General features: G+C 34.0%; 1 protein-coding gene across 1 annotated transcript; it reads right to left on the bottom strand.

The window, feature by feature from the left end:
- Positions 1-10,124: 10,124 nt before the first annotated feature.
- On the bottom strand, positions 10,125-14,117 carry LOC107626082 (uncharacterized). Its single transcript, XM_088504038.1, has 6 exons — positions 13,649-14,117; positions 12,251-12,285; positions 11,339-11,939; positions 10,635-10,950; positions 10,448-10,563; positions 10,125-10,367 (listed from the first exon to the last, which is right to left on the bottom strand). Exons 2-6 carry the CDS (start codon positions 12,258-12,260, stop codon positions 10,355-10,357), a joined length of 1,056 nt encoding a protein of 351 aa, XP_088360164.1. The 5' UTR covers positions 12,261-12,285; positions 13,649-14,117; the 3' UTR covers positions 10,125-10,354.
- Between the last annotated feature and the right edge of the window lie 1,607 nt (positions 14,118-15,724).

The raw sequence follows: 15,724 nt of genomic DNA, 5'->3' as shown, positions 1-15,724 counted from the left end.
ATGTTGGTAATGACTTCTATGTGGTGAGATTGTTTAATGAAGAAGATTACTGGCATGTGATGGAAGGAGGTCCCTGGCTACTTTTCGATCATTATCTAACGATAAGAAGTTGGACCCCAGACTTCAACCCCTTCGGAACTACCATCAATAAGGTGGCAGCTTGGATTAGGCTCCCAGACCTTCCCATTGAATACTACGACAAGCGTTTCCTGGGGACAGTAGGTGATCAGATTGGTAAGACGCTTAAAGTCGACATGAACACAGCGAATCAATCCCGGGGTAAGTTCGCGAGACTCTGTGTTGAACTAGACTTGAGCAAGCCCTTGGAAGCCTCCTACTTGGTGAATGGAAAAAGATTCTACATAGAATATGAGGGCCTGCATATGGTATGCTTCAGTTGTGGAAGGTTTGGCCATGTGAGTGATAGTTGCATGGCTAATACCAATCAAGAAGGTAAGGGAGGAAAGGCTAAAGAAGTGCAGCATCAAGAAGCAGAAAAGAATACTCCGACGGAAGAGATGCAGGCTGATCCTATGAACAAAGAAGGAGGGAAATGTAACGACAAGGGTAAAGAAGTCATTGTAACAAGCCAAAATTTTGGTGTATGGATGATAGTACAAAAGCAGAAAAGGACAAGAAGAACACCCACTAATAAGGACACCTCCAACATAAGTAGTGGGTCGAAGCATAAAAGCGAAAGAGACAAAATAGAGGCAGTGGAGGAAAAAGGAAGGTACGAGATTCTGGCAGAAAAGGACAAAGGGGACCAACCAATGCATGATCAAGGCAGTCTTCAGAAAAACAATGTGTCCCCTGTTAGGAAGCAGGCTGAGATTGTTTCGAAGGAATTTCTAACAGGTTCCCAAATGAGAAAGGCCAAGGCTACCACTTCAGTGCAGATCAATGATGAATATCCTTCTGACCATCCAAACCTAGCCCAATCATCCAAACGCAAACCCCAAAGCCCAACTTATTCACAACAACACCACCAAGCTACTCCAGCCTCATCACAGCCAACCCCTCAACTGTCCCTAAGACAGCCCATGACCCATCAAGCCCATATTATAGCCCCCATTTCTGACCCTACCCCCAGCCCAATCTTATCGCATGTGTCTCAATCTTTAGAGACATCTGACACTCATATGGTGTTGGAGACCCAAGTGGACCTTTGTATGGATCCAAAACCCCCAGACCCAAGGCAACCTTTCCTTTCGGGCTCGGATCTGGACGAAGTCATGGCCGAAGGGACTACGACAATAGTGGAATGGGGAAAAAGAGAAGCCCCGAAGGGGAACGATGTGCACATGGCCTAGTTGGGCCAATCATGGTTTAACTTGTCTCTGAATTTTGGATCCTTGAAGCTTTGGGCTTCTTTAAAAATAAGTCTTAATGATCATTTTTTCTTGGAATGCTAGAGGGGCTGCTGGCCCAAGCTTTGCAAAAACATTAAAGGAATATACTCAGCAATTTAAACCTGACTTGGTTGCGATTCAGGAGACCAAGTGTGGCGGAGAAGTAGCAAAGAGATCTATTCAGAATTGTGGCTTCAATTTTCATCTGACGGTGGATGCCCAAGGCTTCTCTGGAGGGATCTGGCTTTTGTGGAATAACCCAAATTTTCACATTCAAGAAATTAGCAGGCATAACCAAGCCTTGCACGTTCAGATTGAGAATGGTATGGAGCATTGGAATCTAACCGTGGTATACGCTAGTCCTCAGGAGACCAAGAGAAGAGAAATTAGGAGCTTCATTAGCGACATTGCAGACACAGTCCAAGGCCCCTGGTTACTTTGTGGAGACTTCAATGATATTGGAAGAATAGATGAGAAAAAGGGTGGGGCTCCTCCAGATAAAGCTCAAATTAGGAGGTTTACAGAGTGGATTGACCGTTGCAGTCTTATTGATTTGGGTTTTAATGGCACAAAATTTACTTGGAGAGGACCAGTTTGGCAAAATGGGGAGCGTATTTTCAAACGTCTGGACAGAGCTTTGTGCAATGTGGATTGGAGACTCAGATTCCAGGAAGCGGTGGTAGATACTTTGCCAAGGGTTAGGTCGGATCATCACCCTATCCTCATTAAATGCAAAGGTACGCACAATCACCCTAGGGAAAAACCATTCAGATTTGAGTTTATGTGGATGCAACACCATGACTTCCAACCCTTTATTAGACAAGCCTGGCTCGGCAACCACCATTTGACTAGTGCCATCAGCTCTTTTGTGGAAAAAATTAAATTGTGGAATCGGGATAATTTTGGGCATCTGTTTAAGCAAAAAAGAACCATCTTGAACAGGCTTCGAGGCATCCAAAACTCACCCAGATATGGGAAGAGTGAATTTTTGGATAGTTTGGAGGAAAGGCTCAATGGCGAGCTAGAAGCTATTCTTGATAGGGAGCAAACGTTTTGGCTCCAAAAATCGAGGGAGAACTGGATTGTGGAAGGGGACCGCAACACGCGATATTACCACACCAAAACCATCATTAGGAGGAGGAGGAACAAGATTTTAAAGCTGAGGGATGATAGTGGGGTCTGGATGGAAGACCACGAAGCTCTAAAAAGTCATGTTTGTCAGTATTTCCAAAACCTTTTCCAGGACAAATACCCTAGAAGAAATAGTGTGATCAACACCACAACCTTCTACCCCCCGATGGAAGATGGGGAGATACACAACCTGAGTCAATTCGTCAACAAAAAGGAAATTGAGGATGCAATTTTTGCTATGGGATCCCTCAAAGCTCCCGGAGATGATGGACTCCCGGCAGGATTCTTTAAAGAAAATTGGCAGGTAGTTGGAAGCAGTGTCATTAATTTTGTATTGGACTCATGGAGGAACCCAAGCGGCATCAAGGATGTGAATAACACTCTCCTGACTCTCATTCCTAAAGTGGACCACCCTGAGTTTGTGAATCAATTTCGCCCAATCTCTCTTTGTAATGTATCTTACAAGACCATAACAAAGATTTTGGCTAATAGGATCAAAACCACCTTGAATAACCGTATATCTCCTGCTCAGTCTAGCTTTATCCCGGGTAGAAAAATTCAAGATAACATTATTATCGCACATGAGATCATCCATTCGATGAGGAAGTCAGCAGCTAAGCATGGGCACATGGCGATCAAAATTGACCTAGAAAAGGCCTATGATAGACTTAGTTGGAACTTCATTGAGAGATGTCTTCAAGATTACTCAATACCTCCAGAGCTTATCAGTGTCATTATGAATTGCATTAGGTCGACCAGCTTTCAAGTTTTGTGGAATGGGGAAAAAACTAATGTCTTCTCTCCAACTTGCGGCATCCGCCAAGGTGACCCTCTTTCACCATATATCTTTGTCATATGTATCGATAGGCTGTCTCATCTGATTGAGGACATGGTAAATGAGGGGCAGTGGATTCCTTTCCGTGTTGGGAGAAACGGACCTCTTATATCCCACTTGATGTTTGCCGATGACATCATGTTGTTTGCTGAAGCTTCTCAGGGACAAATTCGTAACATCAAGAAATGTCTTGAAATTTTTTGTGAGGCCTCGGGTCAAGTGATCAATGCCCAGAAAACACAAATCTTCTTCTCAAAAAAGGTGAATAATGAGTGTAGAGAAATGATTGTTAAAGAGGCAGGCTATAAAGAAACAAAAGAGATTGGAAGGTATTTGGGATCTTATATTGTGGAGGGACGGGATAGCAAGAGAAATTATGGGCACATTCTAGACAAGGTGAAGAATAAACTCAAGGGATGGAAGCAGAAAAGCTTGTCCATAGCGGGAAGGGTAGTGCTAGCTCAATCTTCTATTGGCCCGATTGCCAATTTTGCGATGCAACACAGCAAATTGCCAAAAGGCATTTGCAGCAAAGTGGAGAAAGCTCAACGTAATTTTGTTTGGGGTTCGGACGAAAATCACCGCAGGGTGCATCTCATTAGTTGGGAAACCCTCTGTCTCCCGAAGGATGCTGGAGGCTTGGGGTTCAAAAGGCTGGAAGTGATGAATCAAGCCTTCTTGTTTAAAATTTGTTGGAATTTGAACGAAGATCCTGACACTTTGTGGGCGAGGGTGTTATGGTATAAGTATTGTAATGGGGACACTAATAGACCTCATAACCCTACAGTGGGATGCTCCAACCTTTGGAGAGCTTTGCAGCAAGTATGGCCAACCTTTGAGGAGAATATTGTTCACAGAATTGGCAACGGGGAAAATACCAAATTTTGGAAGGATAAATGGCTTAACATGGATGGGTGCCTTGCGGACCATATTAGGCCTAACGTGCAAATTGAAGATATGGATGCAAGTGCCCAGAATTATGTGAACTCAGAGGGAGAATGGAACTTGGAGGTGCTCAACTCTGTAATTGAGACAGAGTGCATTCCCTTAATTAAAGCCATCCCTGCCCCTAGACCCTCAGATCCTCCTGATAGCAGAGCATGGAAGAATTCCTCAGATGGAAGATTCTCAGTTAGAGAAGCTTATAAAGCTATTATCCAACCTCCTATTGGTACCAGCAATGTGTGGAAGAAGATTTGGAAATGGCACGGCCCTCAAAGAATAAAAATATTCATGTGGCAAGCCATACATGGTAGATTGATCACTAACTACAGAAGGAGTAAATGGTATGGGACTTCCCCCCTCTGCCATTATTGCACAAATCAAGTTGAAGACACTATGCATGTTTTGAGAGATTGCGAGGGGGCAAAGGTTATCTGGAAAAAGCTGGTTAGAAGCGAGTTAGCGTTGGAGTTCTTTTCCATTCCAACGTCTGATTGGTTCCATGAGTGTTTGAACAAGGATTGGGGTTGCTCGATTCAAGCGGAATGGATTAGTATCTATATGGTTGCTTGTTGGAGGATTTGGAATTGGAGAAATATGGAAATATTCCAAAGATCCTTCAAGAGACCAGTGGTAGCGTACAATCTTATTCAGGATTATGTTAACACCATTCAAAAAGCCTTTGAGAAGTATCTCGTTGGGACCAATACTCACAGGAGAATGACTATCAGTATCAAGTGGCAACCCCCACAAAGTAATTGGATTAAAATTAACACAGATGGGGCAGTAAAAGATAATCCAAGGAGGGCGGGATGCGGTGGTATTCTAAGAAATAGTGAAGGAAGATGGATCATGGGTTTTTCCAGAAATCTGGGTGTCTGTTCCGCACACCTTGCTGAGCTTTGGGGGGTATACACCGGCCTGGAAATAGCCTGGACGATGGGGTTCAGAAGAATTTGGCTTGATTGTGACTCAAGTGCAGTAGTAAACAGTGTCAAAAACCCTTCCTTGAAGAGGAATTCTGGGTCGGTCCTCTACTACAGGATCAGCGAGCTCCTTGACAGGGGTTGGCAAGTTAGGATTGAGCACGTTTATCGCGAAGCAAACGGTTGTGCAGATTTTCTCGCCAATCTTGGAGCGGCACAAGAACAAAGCCTCATGGTATGGAATTCCCCTCCTCCAGGGAGCGATCTTTGGGTACTTAGTGATATTACTGGCACCTCTTGGCCCAGAATGATTAATTTAGTGTAGTTCCTTTTGTTGTTTGGGCTTCTGGCCCCTTACCTTAACCAAAAAAAAAATAATAATAATAATAATAATAATAATAATAATAACAACAACTAAAGATGTGGTGAGTATTAGAACTTTATTTGAAGCAAAACTCACATTTCGGAGTGTCTCACCTTCTTTTCACGAAGGGGGCCAAAAAAAATGAGATGAAATTTATTATCACCTCTTTCCTAAAAGAGTTTGTCATCATGCCTATTTTTAGTTTTTTACCCCATTATTTTACACATATTTTTAACATATAGATATTTAAACGTCAATACAAAAATTTGATTCCAAATATATATTTTTTAAATTTGTAATATAAATAATAACTTTTATGTTTTATTATTTTCATTTTTTATATTCATACAACTAAATATTAAGTTGTTAACATGTCTATTCATATAAATATGTAAATTATTATTATAAATCCTAAATATAAATTTTTTTTAATAAATACTTTACAAAATTTTAATGTATCAATTAAAATAAATATTTAATTATAATAAAATTTTTATTTTAATTCATACTTATTTATTATGTATGTATTCGATTTATTGTGTATATCTTGTGCATAATAAATTGTTTCAATCTGATTTAATTTATATATAAATACCTAAAAATCAAGTTTGTCTGATTCAATTTATATAAACCTGTTTAGGATATGTATGTAACCAATTTTTATTTAGAACATCGGTGTAATTTTGACTTCCAATCAATTTATTAACATAAATTATCCTTAATTTTAAATCCAATATATATTTCTTTTAGTTTTGTTTTCTCATAAATTCACTATTCTTTTAAACTTTTAATGATTCATTAACTAATAATTATTTTGTATATACTGTACTCTTCAAATTTTTTATAAAAAATTAAAAGATCAAAATCATCAAATTACAAAATACTAAAAAAAGTTTTTTTTTTCTAATTTCTAAATATAATTTAACTTTAATTACGATAGCATATTTTATTGTTAGACTTTTTTTGAGGTATCCAAAAATTATGCGACATGACATTTTTTGGGTCCAACAAATGTTGGGTGTTGACATAAAAAAAAAGGTAAAGCCCGAAAAAATAAATAATGATAATAATAATAGTAACCATACTTATAAAATTACAAATTAATTTCAATTATAAATTACATAATTATATATTATGTTTTATATTTAATTACAAAACGATAAATATAATTGACTCGTTACAAATTAAAATTCCAAAATCTTAAAGTCTAAACTCTGAAGTTTATACTTGCTATCCTACACAACACACATAATTCAATCATTAAAAACCTTACATAATAAATACTAAAACCATAAATCCTAAACTATACAGAGTCAAAATACAGAATTAAAATTTTAAGAGACGAATTGAACATTGTCTCATACTTATAAATAATTTAGACATTATACTTTTTAAATAAATGACACTTATAATTCCTTCTAGTAATTATATAATATTTTTTCTTGTCACTATAACTATACAATATTTATTAACTCTTTAAAATGTTACAAAATTTTAACAAAAGACCACAATGTTTTATATTTCAACAATATTTTTATTTTTGATTTTTCTAAATTTAAATCATTGTCAAAATAAAGGAAAAATTTAAAATTAAACAAAATTTTTCTTATACAAATTCTTATTTTTTTTCGGTATATAATTATTTTTTTATAAATTTTTTTTTCTTTATACAAATTCTTGTCTTCTATTTTTCTTATTTTTTTTGGGAAACACTCTTGTTATTTAGGGGTCTAATTATTGAAGTAAAATAGGTTAAATTGTCTCAATACTAATAATATTTTTTTGACATAATTATATATAGAAATATGTTTTAAAAATCATATTTAAGCAGTAAAATGAAATTGTTATTCCTTGTAAATGGCTTATCAATTTAGTTCAAAATTCAAATTAAATATTTAAATCCGTATGAGTACCTCGAAAGATTTCTTATGATGCAGGGGAGATTTCGTTAAAGACTCAAACGGTGATAACACAAAGTAGGGTAATGTTTTGTGTGTATATATTTGTTTTGGGTTGACATTCAAATTACTCTTTCTATTATTATTATTTTTGAATTATCAAATTTTCGGAGGCCCAAAATGCTGTACCTTTTATATTGTACACCAACTGCCCTCTTACAAAAACGGTCATGGATCGACACCAAAAAAGTCCACTAACATAATTATAATGATTTAAGTGTGGATTAATCTAACTTCATTACCCAAGAGTTACTGCACCTTTTGCTTTTGCATAGAATCTGCCACTGAGTGTCAGCCTAACCCTCACACGCGTCATCCTCACATTTCGCCACCACTTTTCTACACCTAATGAAGGAATCTACCTTAAGCACCGTAGCAATGGCCAATATAAATTAGAATACCACATTAGACAAAGTTGCAATTTCAAGCCCTTGCTTATAATTTTGCAAGATAAACATAAGTATTCCTATAATTGCTTTTTGAGCTTTGAAACTTTCTCTATTTTGGGATGGGATGCCCGTTATAGAGATGCCTCAGGCCACTTGTATAAGTAAAAATTAAAGTGCAACATTTCAAGTGTTACGTGGCTAATTTTTTTTGGTAGAAGGTAGATGAGTATTTCTTTTATCATTGTAATTTTGAGAGTTTTTCAAAATTGTAAAAAGTTTTTGTACCTCAAATTTTTTTTGAAGTGGAAATCAAATGGTCCGATTTTTATTCTTTTAAAAAATCGAAGATTCGATTTCTATATTTTAAATTAAACGATGTCACATTTAATACTAATATCCCAATAATCTATAATCCAAAAAAATATCATTATCAACCCAATATACAAAACAAAAAGTGATGCTATGTCATGCTAATATACAAAGCATAGTTACATACAAAGCAACATTTGTAGATTAAGTAACAATATTAGGTCAGGTTAGCAATTATTGCTGTATTCAAGTGCTTTCATGCAAATATAACATTCATTACATGAGAGAATCATAACTAAAGAAGGCCAATTTTGTAGATTAAGTAACAATATTAGGTCAGGTTAGCAATTATTGCTGTATTCAAGTGCTTTCATGCAAATATAACATTCATTACATGAGAGAATCATACCTAAAGAAGGCCAATGTGTTTTTACATCATCACACAAATTATAAGAAAATCTAATAATTAATATAGCTATTCACAACCATACATAAGAAATTCTTATAACAGAACTATAACTGATTTACCTAATAAACAGAATAAAATCATCTAATTAACAAACTATAGTTATAACAGAATTATAATAGACATAATGTGACTTAATACTAATGCTAACAACATCCTAAATATAATGCATTACTGTAATAGAGTAATAGACTCTGCACAAATTGAAATTTTCATTCTTGTAAACATTATATATAATGATCTTTTTTGGTTTCTTGGACCTGCTCTATAATGATTATATTATATTATATGTGACAGATTTTGTTATGGTGAGACCAACACATGTAAAAACCTGAACACGCCCAACATAGTATACAGAATCAGACATAAATGAACATTTTTTGCACTATGAAATCAACAATGAGAGTAACATTAATGATATAAACAATGTCATTGATGCTAACATAATATTTACAATTGTTTCAAGTCAGTTTCAAATTAACAACAATCAAATACTACTCAAAATTAAACAATATCAGAAAACTTCTTCCAAATCCTCATTAAAGAAGTTGTTATCCTTAAAATCTTCTTCCCTAAGAACCAAACATGTGAGTATCCTTCAAACAATGGATTTTTCCTCTGTGCAATAATGTGTCAATGAATGGCCACACAAGTTTATTTTCCAGTGAGGTCCTTCAACAACTAATATTTTTCTTTGTGAAATAATCCTCACTAACTGACTGCAGAAGCATGAAAAGTACAAGTAAGACAGCTTGCAAATAGAGCTAAATAAAAAAAGTACAAAAAACCCTTAAAATAAAGCTTAATCTTCATTTGACTAAGAACACAGCAGTATGTTAATTCAGAGAAGCTGTAGTTATAAAACTCAACAATTTTGGGTTCAATATGCCTCACATATACACACATCATACACGGAAAGATCAATTACAAAATGAAAATCATATTGGGGAAAATAATTAAAGTAAATTACAAAATTAAAGTAAAAAATTGTGTTGCAGGTACACAGCTTCGAGATAAACAAAGCAACTTATATCATAATTTATCTACCAACCTTTATTAGTCCTTCTTGAAATAAAATCTCAATCACTTCCTTTAGAATTGTATGTGAACGAGAATGATGCACACCTATTCCAAGTTTCAGCAAGGGTAGCATGTTTAAAACCTAATCAAATCCATAAGAATGATCAAAATTTAAGACAAAAGCAAAACCAAATTAAGAGAGCAGAGGTGAGCAGACGCGAGCAGTGAGTCATACTCAAGGGAGGAGACCCCATGACGACTCGAGACAGGGCAGCGATGGCACGACGGCGTAAGGCAGGGCAGCAAAGGCGCGAATACAAAAGGGGTCAACAGTTAACGGTTATCCACGTAAATCCGCAGGATGCCATGATGTGAATACAATTCTTAAGATTATAATTTAATAACCATAAAAGTACAAAACAAACCAATAAATAAGTACTAGCATCAATCCAATAATTAAAAGGATTAACAAAGTATTATGCTCCAACAAAAGAGAAACACAGTAAAACCTGGAGCTTAGTTACAACTAAATAACTAAATTACAAAAGACTAACACGAATCAACATCTGTCAAATTTAAATGACTCACACTTGCAATATCCATAATAAAAAATCAATAAAAGCTAATTCCAAAGTCAGAGTTCTTTGTGATCCTTCTCAAGTCTATTCTCGTTGCCTAAAATAAATAAATAAAATAATTAATTAATATAATATTTAACAATAATAAAAAAACTTAAACTCTTTATCAATACTTACTTCTTCACAATGAAAACATAATGTTTGTATAGCACCAGGTGCATCACATCCAAAAAATTTGGACACAATTGAGTGAGTGCTTCATCAATTTGATTCTCAATATCTATCAGAAATCCCTGTTAAAACAAAAATAGATATTTAGAATTTTTATTAAGAATAATCAAAAATAAACAAATAAAAACCTTACCAAATTTGTTCTCCTAACATGTGCTGATATATTTTGGCAAAACCGGATGAATTGTCTATATCCATCTTCATATTTTACTGAAGTATCTCCAGTTTTTTCTGAATCATATGTTAGGACTGCTATAAGATATTGATTCCTCTTTGCCTTGTCAACCCACTCAAAAGATTGTCCTTCTAGTCCAATTTTTTTCATGAAATCAACTTCTATTTTTGATTGAATATCATCACCTAACCCTTGGAATATATTTCCAATTTTGTTGTAATAATAGATTCTGTCCGAAGGGCTCAATAAGGAAGGAAAACTCCATAAAGTGTCACTACAAAAATAACATCATTAAACATAAATAAAAAAATTAAAAATAAAAATTTAAACTTTGATGACACCCAACTAAACAAAGATAAGGACAAAGAGAAAAACTAAACAAAGACAATAGATACAATAACCTAAATATTTTAACATAGACACAAGTCCTTAATAAAACATAATAAATTCATAAATAAGCTTAATAAAAATAAATTATCATAAAAAAAATTATATATTCATAGAATGCATAAAATTTTCAAAAAGAAAATAAACACACATAAAAGATAGGAAAACTAAATAAACTGCCTCACATTTTAAAAGTGTAAACTAAATCTCTAAAACAGTACTAGTTTACTTTAATCTTTGAAGATAATCATTTAAAATATTATTCAAATACTAACCTTGTTCCAAAATCATTGATGAATTGCAAAAGTAACTCCACTTGTGCATATTGATTTTGACTCAGACATTTTTTAATTGTTTTGGCCAGATTCCCAAAATCCTTTCTGATTGCACATTGTGCATGACTTCGGATCTGCGGAATTGGCTGTAGGTCCAAGCTGACAAGACATCCTTCCACCTTATGACTCCTTTTCCGTAGCACAAAATTATCTTTATAAAACTCATTAACACAGTAACCATTCTTGTGAATGCAATCTAATGCTAAACAGAATTCTATGATGATTTGTTTGATAGTCCTAACATTGAGATCAATGGCACTATCCAACCTTTCATAGTTTTCATAATAAAAACATTGATTTCCATTGTTATCATTGCAAAAATATTCTCCCTTGATTATGTTATTATGATTCCATTCAATTGAACTTTTATAAAATAATGTTTCTTGATCATAAATAGAAACATTCTGGAAATCAATTTTTTTCAGTTTTAAAGTTTCTTCTTGTTGAAATCCTCTGTCTAAAAGTACTTCATATAATTCATAACCCCTCTCAAAATTCTGTTCAATAAGATTGGCCCCTGACAATGATAATGGAATACTACCTGATGCATGCAAAAAAGAATATAGGTATTAGAAAATGTTAATTTGATAATCACAGGTCAAATAATTAACGACAAATAATTATAAAAAAAATTAGTATTATTATTTCTTAAAAAAATTAGCTACGAGAACAATTCTAATATTTTTCCCTTCATAATTATTAGTTATTGCTTGATTTATAGGCCACCAGGTAAAACCTTTGAAGATTGTAACTTTTTGGTCCATGCATGAGATTGATTATTGGTCCACTCTTCCGGAGACCAACGAAAATAAACATTTTAACTGAAAATATTAAATTTAAAATATTACTCACCAGTTGCCATCTTGATAGATATTGAACAAAAACAACTGCAAAACATTCCAACAATATACAAAGTAAAAAGAATAATTAGAGAACAAGAAAAGTTTAAGCACAACAACATTATAAAGAACAAGAAAAGAAATGAACAAAGAAAGATACATACAGAAAAAGTTCAGAGAAGAGGAAGAAAAAAAAAAAGAAGGCAAAGGAAGAAATGGTGTGATAGTTTGAGTTAGAGGAATATAGTTGAACACCTCTATTATATAACCGTGCTACTGAGACTGGGTAAAAGAGAGCAAGCTCACGAAAGCAACAATAAAAGACACAGTCCAAATTCTACAAGGACAGTTTGTTGGTGAGACTTTATGAGAGAAACTTTAAATGCAAATGGCCAGCCCTTTTACCTAATGGTGTAATGCATGACCCTTGTTAGTTTTCATAGAAATGGAAACAAATTTGCTGAAAATCTAAAAGGACGAAGATATAGATTGATTCATTGATTATATAAAGATACGGGAAGGGAAAAACAAATTAGTAGGAGCACCTTTATTAGTAGAATCCAAATTAGTTTGGACGTGGAAAAGAGAAAAACAATTTCAAAAGTGAGCAAGGCTTTCTTTAAAATGGCCAGGGTGTTTTGGAATACTTGGTAAAATTGAAGAAGACAATAGGTTTTATTTGGCTGAATTTTTTTTAAAATTCGAGTTATTTTTTAAAAAAAATAATTTACAAAAATAAAAGTATTTTATGTTTGGATCAACCGAACCGGTCAATGAACCGGTAGAATAACTGATTCACTGATTCATTGGTTCGATCGAAGTTCAACCGAAATTTGACCGGTTTAATTAAATATTAATTAAAAATTTAATATATAGTTTCAAATATTTAAATTTGATCATTTCTAACCTAATAAAATTCAAAATTTCACCTAATGTTCAACACCAAAAAAATATTAACAAAATTCAACTACCCACAGGAACTAATTATCACTAATTAGTAATCATTAGAAAACCAGCAACATCATCCTCATATCAGAAAATCAGAATTTCAGAATAAGCAAACATCAACAAAATCAATATTATTAACTCAGCAACTCAGACCAGTAACTCACAACTAAATCCAACTCCAATTCAGAATTAAACAAAGCCACTAATCATCACTAATCAGTAATCATCGGAAAATCAACAAGAAGCCAACAACATATCAGTAACAACATCATCATTTTAGAAAATCATTCTAGAATCATAAATCAACAATCAACAGGATTATTCCAGTTTCATAAAATAAGAGACTATGTACTCATTCACAATTTTAGAAATAATGAAAATTTTGCTGCCATGCTTTCGAGTGAAGTGAATTGCATATATGAAGATTGGGACCTGCATCAACACTCAGAGTCAGAGTGCTTACTGTTTCCCGGCGGCGAGGAGGAAGGGGAGTGACGGCGACGACAAAGGAGACGGCCACGCCGGCAAACACAGAGAGAGAGAGAGCGCTTGAACAGAGGAGACGGCGACGGCCAGAGTTTCCACGCGACGGCGAGGGAGCTTCCTACAACGGCGACACGGCTTCCTAGGACGGTGACGGAGCTTCCTACGACGGCGACACAGCTGCTGCGACGGCGACGGAGCTTCAACGGCGCGACACCGGAGAACAGAGAGAAAGCACGCTCGAGCAGAGGAGAGGAGATTCAGTGTCTGTGGGTTCCGCGGGGCTGTGGGGCTGCGGTGGTTGCGGTGGGTGCGGCGGCTAGTCCGCTAGGGTTTCTTTCTGTTCTTTCAACTTTGATTTTTTGAGAGAGAGAGATGATTGGGAGTGTTGGACTTTTGTTGGGTGTCTGGGCTTCGGGTAGATTATTTAGGTTTTTTTTTTAAAGGCCAAAAACGACGCTGTTTTGAAGGGGTTTTTAAACCGAAAAACTTTTAAAAAAAACGGCCGGTATTGCCGGTTCACCGGTTCGACCGATTTTTGACCGATTTTTTTGCTAGACACATTTTAAAGTTAATCGGCAGTTAACCCGGTCAACTTTGGATATTTTATGTAAAATTTTTTTATTATTTATCAGTTATGTTTAGTTATAATAATATAAAATTATTTTTTTATTTATTACATAAAAATATCATTTTTTAAAAAAAAATTTAAAAAAATATAAATTGTAATTTTTTAAAAAAATATTTTTTTATTTTTTAGTATTTTTATTTTTATTACTAAAAATTTGATAAATTCACTGAAAAATAAAAAATATCTTTTATTAAATTTTTTTTATCAAGACAATGACACTAAAATAAACATAATGTGGCTTTTGTATTTAAATCTTTTAAAGTGAAAAAATTAATAGAGTGAGGGGTTAATCACTATTAATTATATAATTTTTAAACCAATTTGGGTTGGTCAAGTGGTCAGCTCATTCGTTCGCTTAAGCAAGTGTCGGGGAGTTCGAATCCCGCCTTATGCATGCAGCAACCCATTGGCCAGTCGGGTTGGAGGAATACCGCGGACAACCAAAAAAATTATATAATTTTTATAAAATATATATATATATATATATATATATATATATCACTATCTTATTAAATTATAAAAAAATTAAATATGTTATTAAATTATAAAAAAATTTAAATATGAAGTGATCAGAAACAAAATTGTATATATATTAAAACCAACTCTTTTGTTTCTATAATAAAAATTTAATTTTTATATTGAAATGGATTTTTTTTTAATTTTAAAATTATTTTTTATAAAGATTCTATTTAATTTAAGTTTTATTATTTAAATTATATTAATTTGTTGCTAAGTGTTTTTAGTTGTATGAATAAAATAAAACATGAGAAAATATTTCAGTAGTACTAACAGCAACTTTTTTTTTTTAGCTGTCAACTCTGGCGAAAGCTAGTGCACTCCAGACAAAGTAGGGAGTGCAGCACTCTTTAAAAGTTAACCTATTATCAAAAGTGATCAAGTAAATTAAATTTATTTATTATTGTTATTTTTTTTTGTCATGGGTTGAACAAACAAACCGACACTAACAAAAAAAACTAATTCGCTCGTTTAACATAGGACTATCTTTACACCAGAAAAGTACTCAGAAAAAATTGATCGAATTCTTCCACTATTGTTCTGTCTAGGCACAGATTTTGACGCTCTTGAACCCACCCCATTTCACCTCTACCATAAATTGGCCTTCAAAGCCCGAAAAATTGCTACCATAGAAAAGAAAGACGTTGTCTATCGCCGCTGCTGGTTGGCTAACTCCGAACGTAAAATTGATTCTGTAGAAGAACCTGGTCTCCATGAAGGCGCCATGATTCTCAGATGACGACGCAGTCAAAGCAAATACATGACAGTTACAACAAGTCCATTATTTTTTATTTCAAATTATCCTCAACGTGTACGTAATAGAATGAAAAATTAAAATACAATTATATTTAAACAATTATTTGTATTTTTTTATTAATTTATTCAAAAAATAATTAAATTTTGAAGCTA

The sequence above is a fragment of the Arachis ipaensis genome, chromosome B2, assembly GCF_059453495.1.
Source record: "Arachis ipaensis isolate K30076 ecotype BB chromosome B2, ASM5945349v1, whole genome shotgun sequence".
Lineage (NCBI taxonomy): Eukaryota > Viridiplantae > Streptophyta > Magnoliopsida > Fabales > Fabaceae > Arachis > Arachis ipaensis.
The sequence above is the reverse complement of the archived record's forward strand: the minus strand, read 5'-3'. Positions and strand labels throughout refer to the sequence as shown.